Below are 19,293 nucleotides of genomic sequence, written 5' to 3'. Positions count from 1 at the left end.
CCGTCCAGGACCCCCAGACAGTTGTGGTAGTTCCATCTGGAGCTGAACATCTCAGCAACCTCCTTTCACCCTTCCTGTGTTTGGGGGCAGCTGAGCATTTCGTCCTTGTAGACCTCAATGATGGCTTTGAACACCTCTGGTAAGAACTTGCAGATTGTACTTGCTTCAACTCTGAAGCTGTACTGTGGACTTGGATAGGAATTTCCAGTGGCGAGGAAGCGGAGGGTGGCAGCCAGCTTCAGTCCAACTTCAAGCGGTTCTTTCATGAATGTAGTCTCTTTCTTAAGGTGAGGGGTTAACTTCTCCACCATCTCTTGGAACAGGTCAGGTGTCATTCTCAGGTAATTCCTGTAGCCTCTGGGATCTTTCTTATGGAGTTCTGTCAATATCTGATCATAATGTCTGAACTCACGTCTTCTCGCCAACCATTCCCTCACCCACACTGTCCTTGCTTTCCTTGTTCTAGTTAGGGTTGTCTCTTCTTCTTTCTCATGCTCTTCCTCTTGCTCTTGCTGCCTTTTCTCCTGCTCTTCAAGAAGTAATAGTTCTGCAGCTGCCAGATAGAGACACCTTCTCTGTTCTGCAATAGCAGTGCCTCTGGTATTCAGCATGCTATATCGCCCACAGCGAGTCGAGAAATGAAGCGTCTCTTCTATTTGGAGTTTATATACATACGCCAATAGCGAGATTTGAAGCGTGCCGCCAAGCGGGACAGAGCGTGACCAAAACTTGCCACGACGACTTCACGCATGCGCGAAGTCGTCGGGGCAATGCGGGAAAACAGCGGGAACTATGCATGTCGTATGTGACATGCTCCGCTGCGTACCACCGAAATGGCACGCCTTGCCACGACGCATTGCGCGGCATTGCAGGGACAAAAATCGTGCAAGTGTCAGGGTGGCTTAAAGGGGAAGTGTACACGCAAAAATCACTTTCTTTCTTTTTCTAAACAAAACGCAATTTTAGAATTAGATTGTATCTGTGTTTGAAAATATAAACTCATTTTTTTCACAGTGAAAGTAGGAAGCTCACAATAGTGTGAAAATGCTATGCCGTTATGAGGCCTTCGTTTTTCGAGCTAAACAGGCCAGAGTTATCCCCCTTAGATTATGACGTAATTGGTGCCAATTCAACTGGGTCCCTGTCTATTCTCAACGCAAAAGATATCAAGTACCAGTTTGCGGTAAAACAACATGGCCTACGACACACTCCGGCACAGTGGTGACTCAGCATAACACTATGCTGGCTGGCATCTGAGACGCTAGAATCACACACCTGTACCTACACCACGTGAAGCGGCTCTAACAAAGCATGATGACGTCATAATGTTTATCAATTGGCACCAATGACGTCATATTGCAAGGGGCATAACCCTGGGTGTTTTTGTTCTGGAAATAGAACACTTGGTAAATGTGAAAAATATAAATCGTTTTAATGCAAAAAATATGTTAATTAATTGTGATATTTTTATATTTTTGTCTATGACACTACTAGGTTAACACTTTTAATGTGGAAAAAGTACACGAAAAATAGGTTCATTTCCTTGTGAACTTGCCCTTTAAGCATAGCCACCGTAGCATGGGTTGCTGAAGACCTATTCACGTCTCTGATGTAAGTCTTTCCGTAATAAAAGTAGCTTGTTGTAGTAAACTGGCTTTTATTTATTATCTGATTTGCAATTGGTCTGCTTGTCAACAATTTACAACATCTTTTCTTAAATAACAACAACAATCGTGCTTAAAGTATATATAAATTCATTTAATTGAAAAAAATCCATGTTCAAAATCAAAAGGTATTGAAGGATTTGTTACCAATTATTCACTGCGAGCAACAGCAGCTACTAGACTGTACGATTCCGGCCTGGACGAGCAATTGATAGCCGAACGCACTGGACACAGATCTCTGGCTATCAGTAGCCACAAGGTATTTGTTTTCATTGCCGTTTTTAGATGTATGAAATATATCTAATGTCCTGTCGGAAATACTAAAAGTTGAATTTTCGTCTTTTAAATGTCAATATCAACTATTTAAAAGTTTTATTGAAATACCTAATCACAAATGTTCTGTCTAGGGTTTTTATATGCTTTATGTTTCTTATTCGCAAGTTCTAGTTGTAAATTTACAGGAGGAATAATTATCCAAAATATTCCACTTTTGTTGGGAGTGTTGAAAATCTTCAAATTTTGGAGGAAATAAAGAAATTAAGGAGATCTGAAACAGACTTTAGATTTATGCAACTATATAATGTAGCACATACTTTTAACTGGTTCAAATAATGCTATACCATTGCTGCTTGTATCGATTTTGCGATAGATGGTTAACTTATATTTCATTTTTTATCACATCACGTATAGTTTAAGGCCACTCCCATGATGCATACACCATGTCACGTGCATAGCCCAACTGCCTGAGGCAAGAGAGTTAACTAGCTGTGAAAGTCCAGTTTCCACCTTTACCGAACAAGGCTGGAATTTCTGGGCTGGATCGTAGCGTCACCAGTGGCTATTTCCAGTTGTGTCCCTTCTATGTCTCTCCTACTGACCAGATTCCACCTCTCATTTCACTTGCAATGCCCAGTCAAGACGGTCGGATCGATGATAAAGATTTGTATTATAATAAAACGGGTCGTATCTCTCAAAGCGCATCACGTGAAACATGAAACGATTTGGAAAATATCTGTCGACGCCCAGTTGACGGTACACATGCTCTGCAAATCCTGCAATCGACCGAAACCTGCACGGCAGTCGCCATGTTGTTTATCAACCGGATGTCGATTTCGTCAAGCGATTTTGATTGGCCTATGACTCGTTAGTCCAGCCAAAATATATCTCCATAATTCTAGCCTAGTTCGGCAAAGGTAGAAACTGGATTGTATAGTCAGTTAACTCCCTTGGCTTAGAAGATGACCGTAATCTACAAAGTTCGTTCTCTCATCCTATTGACATAAAGATAACTTTAATAAAGATTTAACGTGTTATTCTCCTGGGCAGCAGTCTTGACACTTTCAAATACTAACGTTATGATCCCTACCTTCAGTCCAATTCTCACTACACAACCCTGCTTTAGAATTGTGCCTTTATACTTTTGATAGTCTCCCCAATACATGGACTGTGACCTGGTCATCTTTGCACCTGTCAGGTGACAGGTCACTGGCGTTATGGTGTCACCTGTGATTGTAATCTACGTCACATGCTGTGGTACACTAATCAGTGTTTATCTCACGTTAAGCTGTAAACATGCATTTCTAAACATTGTCACATAAACAAGATGATAACTGATGTTATTGGGTGTGATGTTTGTTACAATCTTTACTGTATGAACTTTATCTATAAAAAGAAGTGGACAAATCGTTTTTCTAGCATGTTCGAAAGGACTCATTACAAGTTGGGATTATATTTACAAACTGTTCATCTGTAACGGTATCATCATTTGTTTTATCACATTTGTAGTTCCAACTTATCGATATAACTAAAATCACATATTTTTTTATGTGCAACAAAGTACGTTTAATTATTTGACATCTGCCTATACATGCATTACTGTGACAAGGTGTTATCGAGCGGAAACTCTCACTACACTTTGGGTTCGGATCTTGGACGCGACCGTAAATAGGAATATCCTGTTATCTATTGTACTTTTTCTTGAAACAAAACACTGTTAAGACATGCCTTGTTTACCGTCCTGTCGAGTTTTCATCTCAGCCCCTAAAGCCCGAACATCTGTCAAGTTTCAGTCTGTTATAAATTTGTTTACGTCACTGTCCCACTCATTAGAATCAATTGGCATGTTTTAAACGACCACAACAATCATTTACTCATTGCTGACATTTCAGATAACATATCAAATAAGAGTTGAAGACTTGCAATAGATTACAACACGTTAATCGAGAGTACAGTGTACATCAATAATTTGTAAATCTAATATTAATTAGATCTAATATCCATGGAAGAATGTTGGAAATACGAGCTGTCGCGTTATGATAATATATTCAATTTTCTGAGGAGATTAGTAACGTGTATTTTATGATAAATATGCATACACATTTGATTATCAATTATCTTTTACAACCACAGCATGTACCATGTACATTAGACTATACTAATCAGCAAACCAATCACAGCGCCATCATCACAGTTTCAATGAAGGGAAAAACAAAATTTAATCCAAATCGAACCCAATCTCATTAAAATCAGATCTTAATTCTCGCTACCGCTAAACAAAGATCTGAGGACATCCCATTACGTGTCACGTCAGACCGACCTTGCGCGAACTTTGACCGACCAATGGAATGACCAATCAGAAGGCAGCTTTCTCGTGTTTTACGGCACTAATTTCAAATTGGCGACTACGTACGCTTCGAAACATATTTTGACAAATTCTCGATTACAAATTATCTATCGTTCGGAGTTAAAGTTTTCGAGGTTGCATGATTAGAAATCCCAATCCGACTGTCACTTTCATAATCTGGTAAGCGATGCTCTGATTAGTCGGATGAAAGATTGTTCTGATGTCCTCAGATCTTTGTTTAGCGGTAGCGAGAACTGAGATTTTAATGAGATTGAATCGAACCTTACAGCACATCGTATCCATAAGCGGTTAACCCAAATGCAAAAAAAGGTATTGCTGTCATCATTGTAGAAGTTATGTAAATGTTTTCAGTAGTTGTATTATGTTTGTATCGCGTGTACCATCGACAGAAACGGGGGCCGAGCTACCACATTTGAAACCGGCCTTGACACAATTTGTTTACAATATAGCGTTGACTCACGTTAGATGTCGTTGCAACACTTATGAAATCTCCTTTTGCGACAAAATGTGAAACAGTTTGGGCAAGTCACTCACACGGTCAGGTAGTTTGATCAATCACACATGACTCTCTGTCATTTCAAAAGTAGCAGTTATTTGTCTAAACGGGGCAACCAGTAGACAAGAAATCGTGGCACAGATATGATGGCCTTGCCCGGCATAGCGATCGTTTTTCGAACAAACATTTACCGGTTAGATCTTACTTTTTGTTCATCTGTTCTTACTTGTTCATTGGTCATAATGTTATCTAGTCTTTGTGCAAACATAATTAACAGTCTACAGCCATTCACTATGGTTCTTTTTATTTTCAGATACTGAGACGGAGAACGTCAACGTGCCGCTGACCCTGCACATGACGCATGTTTGTATTCTATGTCTGTAGGCCTAGAATGAGTGTAGGATTAATAGATATATCATTGGGGAAGCATCTAATTTCATCTATATTATTAGTGTTAATTAACTTGTTTTTGCTGAAAGGTCTGTGTTCTGGGTTCAAAGTGAGGTCCATTTCTAGCGTTCGCTCCATTGTGAGATATGGCCCTCGCACTAATTCACTACATGCCGTCTTTTTTTGTTTCTTGTTGTTGTTGTTGTTGTTGTTGTTGTGATTAACATTGAGGGAATATGTAGACATGAGATTAATAAAGGATCACAAAGATTATTGTGCATCCGGCAAATCTTTGCAACCCTGTAATATGTCAAAATATCAGTACCAATTTACAGATTACTTTATTACTACGGTATCCAGGAGGGCTGTGTCCTGCCACATTCAGGACATTTGAGGTGCAACCCTTGTTAGCCAATCAGGTATGTTGTATTTTAACCCTATACATGTTGGGAATTACATTAATTTATGCTGGCGTCATTGTTATACAAAGGCTAATTGTTGTATAGATTTAGCACAAGCTAAGCACATGTGCTGTGAACATTTATCTTTATGCAGTGTCATCCTGATAAAGTCACTGATAACAAAAGAGGAATCATCATACATCAAATTAAATCATGGATGTCATGATATGAAATACCACATTTGTAGTATTATCGGTACCTCATTATATCAGTCTTTCCTCACTGGATTATCAGCTGACACACTGTGATATTACTGAAACACTGTTCTCAGTTGCATTAAGCCAACTCAACCATTCACTATGCAAACTCGCTGACCTGATTATGGCAATTGTGAAAGTATTACTTTCCTTCATACCTTAGGCCATTTATTAAGTTATGAGGTGTAAGTTGGTATACTGTAATCAAACTACAGGCTATCATGAATACAGAAATATCCAATTTGAAATCAAATGAGCCTATGTCATGGTGCATTATCTGTCATCTGTCCATTGCTAACTTGTACACTTTCAAAACCTCCTCTGAATCTACAAGGCCTATGAAACTGAAATTTCAGCAATGATATTTCTAAAACTTGAGGCCATTTACAAAATATCACTTTTGCGTATTACACAGCCATTTCTGATGTGACATTATGAAACTTGATACGTGTTAGGGGGTTTACATTTTTGGTGCATGTTTTGCTTGATCTGGAAGGAACATCTTAGATATTTACCACTTGGTGAAACCCACCAGTGGGGAAATGGTGCTGACAAACCAAAGAAAATAATCAGGGCAATTCTGTGATTTGAACCCATTGTCATAGATGCAGCTTAGTCTGTATAAATGTATAATATTGATAGAAACAAATAAGTACATTTTAATGTAAAAGTAGACCCAGTGAGATGGGCTGGGCGGAAAGGAAAATAATATGGTTCAAGGACGGTGAGACAGACAGGGATGCAACTCTGCCCAGAAAATTGAGGTGGCTTCTTGGATGCCTGTATCCCCTGTGCCGTCTAAGGCCTTATACTTTCACGTACCTCATTTTATGAAGTTTGTTTGTGTTTTCAATATCTTCTCTGAAAGTCATATTTTCAATAAGCTGAGATTTTGTGTATTTGATCCCACTAACATGATGCCAATACAACTTCCAGCTGTCTAGACATGGCAACCATATTGAATATATACTTTTCACCCTTTAGAAAGCCACTTTACATTTACATTATGAAATTTGATATACAGTAATTATTTGGTAAACCCAACAACAGGGTCATATTTTGCAAGTTACTCTTATATTTGGAACTGTAACATTTTGTCTTCATGTGCTACTGCAGCAGTCATGATGACTTTGTTCTTTTGACTCATTTCATTACCACTTATTATCCCCCATTACAGTGCAGAGTCTGGTGAGTCCCATCATCATGTAAAGAGTCAGAATATAATATAGCAGTTGCCCTTATTAGTCTATAGCAATTTGTTATCTGCAAATAAAATAAAAAATATTGGACATTACTATTTAACTGGATTAGGAATTCCACAGAGATTACATCAGTACGTAAAACATGATTTTAACAGAATGATTAGAGAAACAAGATGATATTTTTTAGATTAGAAATTGAATTTGTCCCCAGTTTTAAGAGGCTTGGGTTAACCCTGTAGTGACCAGGCTCCATGGTCCAGTGCACAACATTTACAATGTAGGTCTAAACTAAACAGGGGGCCCTAGCACTTAACTGTACATCTTCCACAAACAGCCTGTCAGCTGAAAAGGAACATAGCAATTTTCTTTATAATGTTCAATTCTTCCAATCCAGGGGCGAAGAGTTTTAATATTTATAATATTAATAAAACACATATACTTAAAATTTATGCTGACATCCCTAGCACCGGTTAAAATGATGGTGACTCACTCGTATTATTTTTCCCATTTCTATTAGACTGGAGACAGTTGTTTCAGAATATGATGAGCAAACTTGACTCTTTTAGGTAATATTATCAATACACCAGGTAGGCACCTTTCACAAACATAACTTGAGATAGACAGAGATGAGTTCAACAAAAAATACCACAACAAGGTAGTGCACATTTAGCTCAGTTGTGAGGAAGATACTGATTTTACAACAAAAGTGGACACTTTCTAACACTTTTTACAAACATACATATCCTGAAGATACCATATTAATTGTATGACAAAGCATGTGCAGATAGTTGTGGGAATCTTGGTTTGTGTCTCTTACAAACTGATACAATGATACAAACAGTCTGTATTCATAATAATCAATACAAATAGCATGTTATAATAGTATAAGATTATTTAAAAAATTGTACTGTATAACTTTGTTTGTTGTTTAATGCTGTACTCAGCAATATTCGTGCTTTGACAGCTGCCTGTAAATAATCAAATCTGGACCTGACGATTCAGTAATTGACATCATGATCATCAATCCATGCAAATGGAATACAATGATATGCATCAACAAAGTCTGTGAGCCTGACCACACAATCACGTTAGTAGCCTCTTATGACAAGGATAGTCACCTCTTAAAACAAGCATGGGTTGCTGAAGACCTATTCTAACCCTGATCTTCACTGGTAAATTTGTATAACTAAACATGCTGAAGAGGTGCCCATGATCATGTGGCACTTGCCGCACTTGCCGCCAAGACAATGCCAAGAACTACAGTAACAATATTCCCTCTATTTGGGTACAACACAAATTGACTAAAACACTGAGAAATATGCACACTTGCTCTTAGTCCTAATTAAACTGTGCTGTTACTGTACAGACAAATCTTATTTTGGAATAATCTGAAATAACAGGAAAATGACAAGGATTAATGCAGGCCAGTAGACAAAGTGAAAAGAAAAAAAAGAAAGATTTTACACTGCCATTCAGATCACTATTTAAAAACTACACTATGTTGTTTTTTGTGTGTATAATGACATTATAATTGGGGATTCAATTATACTTACTAAAACATGATGTTGCCAGCAGTGCACACTACTGTTCATGATAAGGTATTCTAAGTTCTGTCCATTGCTCATAGACAGATGTAGTGTCTGCTACTGTCAACAAAAACATTCAAACATTACACCCTACACTAAACGAGTTAAATGGAGATATATTCATAAATAAAATGGTTTTTTTTCAGACATTCAGTTACCAGTGGATTACATGCTGTAGGCCTAGTCATAATCTTATGACAACGCAATTATTCAGGTATAAATGGATAAATTTGATTTTGTTGACAGAAGTTGCAAACACACAATACAGATTATACCAGTGAAATTAACTAACAGTAGGAAATTGGTGATCATGACTTGTTATAAAGTTTATCAGCCTCTCTACTATCAACAAGCATTTACAAAACAATCACTTTCACCAGCACTTTGAGAATACCAGGGTCACGTGCTGGTGTTTTAGAGCATTTTCAGCTGTTTGGGACTTTAGAGCTTGAATAACTTTTCTGCCTCCGATGCATACTGCTGAAATGTAAACAAAATATGATATATCTGTAATAGTATATATATGTAAGCACTAATTACTAGTAATTACTACTAGTTGGACTAAAAAAAACGAGCGAGTATGAAAAGGAACGTGACCCAATCGTCTTTGGACGCAAGTGATTCACCTCAAAACATGGGCGCTTGATACCAGGCAACAACTCCAATACAATAAACGATAGGTAGTAGACCATACTGTAGCGGTAAAGCACTCTTTTGTTTAGAATAAACGGCATTTAAGATGCGTGACCTTGCTTGTGCACGTCGACGTTGTTTCTAGGGACGCAAAGAATGCAAGGCTGCCAGAAGAAAACACGCACGACATTACGTTCCCATTTGTGGCAATGGCAGGGATATTAAAGAGTATTTATTGTTATGAAAAAACTCACGTTTGTTGTGCTCTATTTAGAGAACAGACGTGTCCTTACACAACATGGCGGCGGATGATGATGCATGACGAGGTCATGTGACCAGCTGGTGATGTAATGGTCAATGGCTACCTTATAATTTTTGTCATGATAATGTATTCTATTTGTAATTATTTAACAACCACAGTATATTTCAGGTGCTACTTCTACATCTTGAAAGCTAGCTGGTTACAGGCTGAAGTTGCTCTGCGGTAATCTTTTTATTTTTCTGTTGAGACAGAGCCCGGCTTGCATACCGTCTACGTAGACTCGTTGACCTATGAAAATCAAAGACATGCTCCTTTGCTGTTAGCTAGTAGTAGCAGTAAATGTTAGTCTCCAGAGACGTAGAGACCGTCGTTGTACCTACTAGCAGCAGCTCACAGTTGCTTAAAAATCTGTGCTAGTAGTAGGTAATATTTCCTGGATCGGGTGGACAAGCATAGTCACCTTTTAAGGCAAGTATGGGTTGGTGAAGACCTGTTCTACCCCGGATCTTCACGGGTCTCAATATCAACTGCTTTTTATCAAAATGGCAAAACAGATTGATCCAGATCACACCTTTTTTTCAGACACTTCATGAGAATAGAAGACTAGTTATGAATAAGTAAAAATACTTTCATTGTTTTTCATAGACGTTAATAGTCATGAAACAGAGTTAGTTTTTACACTAAAACTGATCGAAACCTAGAATGACTTTCGGGGAATAAGCCACGGGGTCAACACACATCAAAGACAAACAGAGAGAGGATCTCAGGCAAAACAGTAATTCTTTATTAAATGTTTTCATCATCATCATCAAACACAAAGACATAATCAGACAAATAATTAAGCAGTAATACAAAAACTGTTGAGATATTCGTTGTTATTACTTGCCCGTGTGTAATACCAAAACGCGTGCTTATGTACTCTCGGAACACGTTTCACGAACAAAAATTGAAAGCTCTCAACATCCCTTGGCGTATTCAACGACATTGCGTGTGGAGTTGATAGATCACTGAGAGGAGCTTATGCACACTCGATGATCCCAGCAACCTTGTTGCTAGGCTGACGTCACATGGCATTGTTTCGCCGAAGGATCTTGCAACAAAATTCCACAAATTACGTCATCGGGTATTGTGAAGTGATTATAAACTTTGAGGTGCAAGGCCACATTCCACAAGGCGATCTCCCTGTAGCGCAACGACAGCCGTTGGTCTAGGTAAAAGTATGTGAGTTGCGATAACCTTAACGTTACGATCATTTTGTGGAACGGACGCCTGAATTCTAAAGGTGGGCCGTTGTATGGTATTAAATTCATACGTTTCAACTTTTGCCGTGTTTGAAGTATTATTCTGTTAAACTCAATTGGATTATGCCGTGGATCGTGTAGGTGTCAGCCTATTCACACACAACAGTATAATTCTAAAAACATTATAAATGGCAAGTAATAAATAAAATACTAAACTCGCTCCCGTGTAAAACCAATTTTATGAAACGAGTGAATAGTTGTGGTATCTGACGAGCGAAAGCGAGTCAGATACCACAACTATTCACTCGTTTCATAAAATTGGTATTACACGGGAGCTCGTTTAGTATTCTATATTTATATAATATAGGCATGAGTTAATAAACAATTGCTTGTTATGTAATTTCACTTTGAGAACAATGCATTAACTTCAGAGACGTCTCAGTACCTATTCAAGTTACTGCCAAATATAACATTGCATAAGATTACGTAAAACATTTATAATTAAAAATACCAATAATAAAAAATTGTAAAGTGTAAGCTCAATTCATTGGATATTCATTTATAACATAACAGTAAACATTTGCTATAATGCAGACGCATTGATAATTACTCATAATGTTTGGTATACATTTAAGGTACTCATAAATAATATCTGAACACCTTTCTTGAACAATGACATCTCTAATAACTTATTGTATGTTAAATACGGTACATGTGACGTCATGAACTACAGCTGATTCAGATGTACACTTCAGAGTTAATAGCGAATACAAGATTTAATACGGTAAATAATAATTGGACCCGCATTCAATGACTGAATACGCTATACTAAATTCAGATAACAGCTATGCGCAAAAATGGTTAAGTACGGTACGTGACGTCACTGGCGAGCCCTGGTGAGTGCGCCGTTACGTTTCAATGAGAGGTGCCGCCTGTGCATGCCGCTATGCGGGCCGAGCTTATACAAATCACACATGACTGAATATCGTATTTGAAACTTGAAATATATATGAATTAAAACTGATTATTAGTGAACATATATTCTATTGTGATTGTTTATGAACCTTATTGGAGATTTCGCCAAAACATAGAAATTGCTTGTGAACTGTAATTTAGAAATGGATATAAATGGATAGCAATTTTAGCACTGTTACAGTCACACAAATAATTCAACAACTCTGTTGATTTAGAAATAGTAAATAGCTATGTCTATCTTGTTATTTTGTTCCATCGAAAACGTCGTTTTGCATGTGCAATTAAAAATCTCGCTGATAGAGCTACAAAAGCCATGTTTTGTTCATTAAAAAAGCACGGAATTTATATTTACCTGTTGATTGTCTTCTCAAAGCCTTTGAAGTACTAATCTGGCCTATTTTAACCTATGTTTGTGAAACTTGGGGATACGAAAATCATTCAGTATTGGAAAGAGTACATATAAAGTTCATTAAAATTGCCTTCAATCTTAGAAACTAAACGCCAGATTATATGTTAAATGGGGAATTTGGGAGATTTCCAATAAGTATAAACATATATACGAGAATGATTTCGTTTTGGCACAAACGTATAAGTAATAATCGACCTGTTATAAAAAATTAAACTCTTATATTGACATACGTAAATTCTATGAATAATACTATTAACAAAGGAAAAAAATAGATTGAGTTTATTAGGAGCTTATTAAACAGGTGTGGTCTTTCTGTAGTATTTAATCAACCGGATTCTGTAAGTCAAGGCTGGTTAGTCTAAAAAATTGAAAACATTTTAAACGATCAATTTATTCAAAAATAGAATAACGATTTAACTACAAGCTCCAAAGCTTGCAATTATAGAATTAACAATACTAATAATTATTTCAAACTTGAACAATATCTTTTCTTATCATCAGAAATCTTTACTCCAATTTTAAAATTCAGATCCTAAAATAACAATTTGCCGATTGAGATATCCCACAAATGGGGTTAGACCACATTGACACAGACACAGTTTTTATTTGAAAGGAGGGATACATTGAGAGATAAAATGTTAAAAGCAATTTCGGCCTGGTAGTATTTTATTCTTGTTGGAAGTATGTCACCAAACATGCCAAATGAGTTAATTACCATGTTGTAATTATAATACCATTCCACTTACTAAATCTAATCGCTTAGAAAAATCCAAGATTTAAAGTCATGTATGCTTCAAAAGCGGCTGTTGTGTTATGAGACGACCATGCACTTGAAAACATACTATGCACTGTTTTCTTCGTTTTTCCGTGGAGGGCACGGGTGGCCCAGACGTCTAAGGCGCCGCGATTTGCTGTGCAGAGTTGCGTCCCTTGGGCACGCCAGAAACCTATGATTGTGGGTTCGAATTCCGGTTCGCCCAGATAATGTTTCTAGATTTGTCAGCACCATACCCGTGCTCGTGGGTTTCACCAAAGTGGTTAACGTCTGAGACCTGCATCACTTCGGGCTTTCCTCCCAAATAAAGCTGACACGCCGCGATATAACTGGAATACTGTGAAAAGCGGCGTTAAATCAAACTCACTCACTCGTTTTTCCGTTGTCCCCATCACACCCTATTTGATTATTTCAAAACTTATATACATGATATATTGGCATTGTTCTCAATGGTAATGCTTTATCCTTATGATACAGGGAGTGCAGTTCGTAATCACCTGCAATTTTATAAAACAGAGTTAACAGTTTGTAGCCCAGTTTCGAAAAATGGCAGAAAAAAGAGACAATGATATAAATCACAATAGTATGACTCAAGTGACATGCTGTGCATTTCCCGTATGACATTCTGTCGTACACAATCCAAGTCCAAGGTGGTGAGATTTAGATTCACATGCAGCGCTAAAATTTATATATTTGTTTAAACCCAAGCGCAAGTTCAAGCAAAGGTCACCGTCTCTCGCTCGTGATATACTCTGCCAAAAAAACAAAACGCAAAAAGTGACGCTCTCTCTCTAAAAAAAAACCCAAAACCAAAACCAAACGCACAGGTGAAATGTATGTGTTGAATTTAGTTCATGTTAATTGAAACCATGAAATAATTGTTTTCCACCGCAAATCATGCTGAATCTAAGTTCATAATCGTAACCAATCACCAAAACACACCACCTGATGAAACTCTAAACACGTCATTTTTCCAAATGCCGGAAATTTCACGTGGAAAAGGATTACAATGCGCGATGCACGTGCATATTGGGGACGTTGTGCTCCAAGATGAGGGGTATGAAGGGATGACACCAGGGTACATATCATTCGCCTGTTTGTGTTTTTTCCGAGACATTCGATATGCCAAGATTGCGTGCAGAAGACCGAAATATCGCCATTAGATGTCTGGAGACCAGAGAATCACAATCATCCGTTGCACGTCATTTTAATGTTCACCACAGCACCTTTTTACGTCTATGGAGGTGTTACCAACAACTTGGATCCACCCGCGACCGTCCTCGAACTGGTAGGCAAAGGATCACAACTGCAGCGCAGGATCGTTACACCCAGTTCTTCCATCTTCGCAACAGGTCGGTCCCAGCAACTGAAACCACAGGAAATGTCCCAGGTCTACGGAGAGTGTCTGCACAGACAATACGAAATCGCGACAATCTAAATCGAGAAAGTGTACTTTGTGCAAGAAGACCTTATGTTGGCCCTGTGCTGCAACGCCATCATCGCCTGTCACGTTGTTCGTTGGTGTAGAAACGCCCAAAGATGGAATTGGAGAAACTGACAAAGAATTTGATTCAGAAATGAATCACGTTTCCTGTTGCAACGTCATGACGGTAGAATCCGAGTATACAGATGTCGAAATGGGCGCTACGTCCGTTTCCTACAACCACAGAACCGACCTGGTGCACGTGCAAGGTAATCTTACCGCCGTTCGTTACAGAGATGAGATCCTACAACGTAACCTTCTTCCAGTTATCCTTCAACAGAGACAGATTTTTCAACAGGACAACGACAGGCCCCGCACAGCACGCACCGCCATGGACTTTCTCGCCACTGAGAACTTTACAATGCTTCCACGGCCTTCTAAATCCCCGGATTTAAACCCCATAGGGGACTTATGGGAAGAAATTGTTTAAAATTGGCACACACAATTGTCATTGACGCAGGTTCCATATGGCACACATGGAACAGTAGATTTTCAAGGGTAAGATCATCTGTTCTCAATATCTTGTATGGCCACCATTCGAGTCCAAAACTGACTGGCATCGTCGTCTCACTGAAGCACTCAGATCCCGAATTGTGGCTTGGGGAATGTTCACCAACTCTGCCTGCAGTACTTCTGCCAACTGTCGGATGTTCTGTGGTTGTTGCTGACGCGCTCGCAGTCGTTGATCCAGTGCATCCCATAAGTGTTTAATTGTTAAAATCTGGAGATCAGGAGGGCCGTGGCAGGAGCTGGATGTTATGTTTCCTGAAGAAGGCTGTTATCAGTCTTGCCGTGTGAGGTGGGGCGTTGTCTTGTTGGAAAATGACGTTCGCTTGTTGCATAATGGGAAGGACGTGTGGCCGAAGCATCTCATCCGTGTAACGTAGTGCCGTTAATTCCCCCAGAACTTGCACCAAGTCAATTCTACCTGAGTAGGAGATTTCAGCCCACATCATCACACTACCACCACCACCAAATCTGTCCACTTCCTAGATGCAGTTTCGTGCATAACCTTCCTGAGACGCCTGTAAACACGACATCTACCATCCGCACGGAGAAGCATAAAACGTGACTCGTCACTAAACCAAACTTGTCTACATCGCACTTGTGGCCATACCCTGTAACCTTGACATCATTTACGTCGCTGCCGACAGTGCAGGTCAGTCAAACTGACACCTCGACCTTGTCGTGTAGCGCGAATACCTTCAGCGCGTAAACGGTTCCTCACTCTCTGGACTGATCCTACGCAATCCTGATATTGCCATAGGTGGATCTGTCCTGTGCTCTAGCGCTGATACTAGGTAGACCGGATCTAGGAAGGTCCCGTGTTTACCAATGTGTCCGATAACGGTTTCACAGTCTTGTAATGGTGCTTGGTGCTACGTGGAAAAACCTGGCTACAGCTGACGATGATTTTACTGTTTGCAGTCAGCCGTGGCATGTTTTCGCTGTTCACTTGCTGCAAGATGGTGATGGCATGCAAATGAAAACCCAGAGCCTTTGTAGCCAAACAAGTGATGTTGCACATGCATGTCACGTTGGTGTGTTTCGGCGCCAGGCTCTCACGTGGTTGTGTGAATGTGACTGTTCCATCCTTTCACAAAATTTCTGAAGTACCTTATCCTTTCCACACAAGTCAATACCAGTCCATGCTGAAATGACCAATTCATTTTTGGTATTAATTTTGCATGGATGTCGGTATTCACGATTTAACTAATTTGTGCATTTCCTTTTTTGCAGAGTATATATTCGTTTCTAAAGAAACGTTACCTATTTACACATGATGTGCATGTCCAACTCGACTATAAGACGGGTTATGTCCCTAAAGATCCTCCACAATCCGATGGTTGTTAGTTCACATGACAGATTCACCCTGGTTATCATTCTTGGTTCTCTCTTTAAATCTTTAAAATCAAATTGATTTAAGATAGTCTCTCTCTCTCTCTCTCTCTCTCTCTCTCTTTCTCTCTCTCTCTCCCCGCTCTCTCTCTAAAGTGAGACAATATGTCTCGTGATAATCTGCCCCTGATTGAAGCTGATCCATAAAGTCTCGTGCAACGATTTTTGACTATGATCTAAGCCTGAGTTCACCACTTCTAGTCTGAGTCCACTCCATTGTGTACTGCCATAGTAATTGCTGTGCAGTAATTTGTATTAATTTGTAAAGTTAGTTACTTTTGTAATACATTTGTTAATTGTATACTATTTGTTGGCTATTTGTTGGTTTCTTTTACTTACAGATTTCTGGGTTAACAGTTTGTTTCAATTTGGGAATCGACACGTAACAACTGCATGACAAACCGGTATTTGGGGTTTATAGTTAGTACTTGTGGCGTCTATAGATGTGGGAGTTCATGTGCACTAATACTTACAGGCATAAGTCGTTTCTGTGCCCTGACATAAACATGATGTGGCGTAATTCAACGGAGGCGTCACTCAACGCTTGAATAGCAGTAGCCCTGGCACTGTGGGGTGTATAGATGCGGCTCAACCCAGCTTCTTTGGAAATTGTACGGATTATGTTCCCGTATTGGCGTTGGGAGAGCAGTTATTATCACCAATAACTGCATTTGATTTTGGAATACAGAACAGACTGACTGCATCAGGGTGGGATTCTCAATGAGCAATTTTAGAGACTTTACAGGACAATTATGTGTGCCTAAAAGAAGAACGTCTGTCTTCATACAAACGTCATGATAGTCTCCGATTGTTTGGACACCAAATGTGGACCAGGCCTCTTGTGCATGTGAATATTCACTGTCCAAAATATGACTCTGTCAATATATTATAAAATTCCTGCCCTTCTGGAAGATCACTTAAATCAACGTTCAACTCATCGTCCATGAAATCATAAGGGTAAATCCCCTTTCGTAAGAACAACAAAACATTATGCTCATCTGAAAACACATGCTTCAGATTAATGAATTTTAAGGTACCCCCAGCATTTAAATTGTCTACCAGCGTCTCTAAAGATGCATTCAGAAACTGGAGTGAGTCAATGAACCTCAAGCCACCAACAGAGGACATATACTTTCCCATAGTGTTGGCCAAACATTGTAAATTTCGTTTTACTTTTTTGTCTGAATGTTTCATGATGAGATGGTTGTCACATCCCCGAAGATTGTGAAAAATGATCAACAGAAAATATTCGTTTTGTCCCTTTTGTTTTTACTGACATTTTTTAAACTTGAAATTGAGTTTACAGTTTTGATGGGGGCACACTAAAGCGACTGGGAACATGGCTGTGATCTCTTGTTTTGATAGAATCTAAGAGTCGAAGGTTTTAGGACACATGTGACAAGTAGTACGCGCTTGAAACGTCCTTTCCTGATCTTGTGTCATGTTCATGGGTACTCCATGAAGCTGTTTGGATGCGGAATTAAACCTGAAACGAGCAGTTCTATTCGCTTCATGTTAACTTCGGGGTCATCTGTACAACTGTTAACTGCAACCCATGCATCAAGTTCTTGAACTGACCTCAACATGTTTAGAGATTCATGTCGCTTATCCATCCTGAAGATGTGATTACGACAGACAATGTTGTAGTAATATTTGTATGACGTACTACTTACTTCCTACATGAAAGACAAAACTAGTGCGATGGAAAAAATTGATTTCATTATTTTTGTTGTTTTTCTCCCTTGGAAAATCTTATATTTTTAAACTAAACATAGTCACATAAGATATTGATATTGAATTTTAGACAATTCTTGTAGTTAGTTTTATCGTGGATGTATGATTAATTAAACATCCATGTTTTCACAGATACAACATATTTTCATGAAGTCTTCTTAAAAATATACATTCAACAACGTATGATTTCATTTGGAAACAGCAGAGAATCAAAAACAGAAAGTCGATAGACTGGTGACCTGCATTTTTAGCGTGAAGTCATCCGAGGGGGTCTTTCCTTAACTAATCACATAATCGTCCATTATCGTCGATCAATTAGAATGTCGTCTGTTCGATGCAGAACTCTCCTTTTATTTCCTCTTCGTCGACGAACACTATACTATACTAAGTTACAAGTTAGAGTGGGGCGGTCGGGTAGCCTAGTGGTTACAGCGTTCGCGCGTCACGCCGAAGACCCGGGTTCGGTTCCCGACATGGGTACAATGTGTGGAGCCCATTTCTGGTGTTCCCCGTCCTGATATTGCTGGAATATTGCTAAAAGCGGCGTAAAAACCAGACTCTCTCACGACAAGTTTGATTTAATAGCAAGTCTAAATAGCCAATTATATTTCTCGGTTATATACAGTAAAGTACGGTTATAACGAACTCAAAGGGACTATTTATTTTAGTTCGTTATAACCGTAGTTCGTTATAAGCATATACACAGTATAACTACAGCAAATAGTCGGGACCAAAAAGTAAGTTCGTTATATCCGTCAGTTCGTTATAAGCGTGTTCGTTATAACCGTAGTTTACTGTAACTGCATGTGGCTTACAGTATACGTCTTTATAAATATATCGGTGACGTGAAATGGGTTTTTAGGAAGCGTTCAAGATCATTGCACTTACATAGTGTGCGTGCATGCACGTGTGTGGCTGTTTGTACCAGTCCGGACTAATGTCGGTTTTATAGCGATAGCACACTGAGATACCATGCCGCAGTGAACATGAACACCCCTTTCAGACACAGTATACGTACTCCGAGCCTACCATGCAGTCCTTGCATTACGCCCCTAGTGCGGTCTTTAGTGCTGATCGCCAGGCATGGTAACATCAAGTACGATCTTTGACGCGGTCGAGGATCGAACCATGAACTTTCCGCTCTTCGGGAAGACGGTCTATCCTCTAAACACCGCAGGCAATCTTTTGAATGCATATTTGTTTGTTGTTTAACGCCGCACTCAGCAATATTCCAGCTATATG

The 19,293-nt window shown here is 39.0% G+C and overlaps 1 protein-coding gene across 3 annotated transcripts in view; it reads right to left on the bottom strand.

Moving 5' to 3' along the window:
• LOC124142918 overlaps positions 1-9,117 on the bottom strand; it is a 28,435-nt gene extending 19,318 nt beyond the window's left edge. The window contains exons 1-2 of one of the 3 annotated variants that reach the window (XM_048386216.1): positions 9,035-9,117; positions 8,608-8,700 (exon numbers count right to left, since the gene is read on the bottom strand). In XM_048386216.1, the coding sequence (XP_048242173.1) occupies positions 8,608-8,615 (8 nt within the window). In that variant the 5' untranslated portion in view covers positions 8,616-8,700; positions 9,035-9,117. Of the gene's footprint in view, positions 1-8,607; positions 8,701-9,011 lie in introns of all 3 variants that reach the window. The other 2 variants (XM_048386214.1, XM_048386215.1) reach the window with 2 other exon arrangements.
• Between the last annotated feature and the right edge of the window lie 10,176 nt (positions 9,118-19,293).

The sequence above is a fragment of the Haliotis rufescens genome, unplaced genomic scaffold (genome assembly GCF_023055435.1).
Source record: "Haliotis rufescens isolate VD_foot unplaced genomic scaffold, xgHalRufe1.0.p SCAF_6, whole genome shotgun sequence".
NCBI lineage: Eukaryota > Metazoa > Mollusca > Gastropoda > Lepetellida > Haliotidae > Haliotis > Haliotis rufescens.
This window is presented reverse-complemented; position numbering and strand designations above follow the sequence as displayed.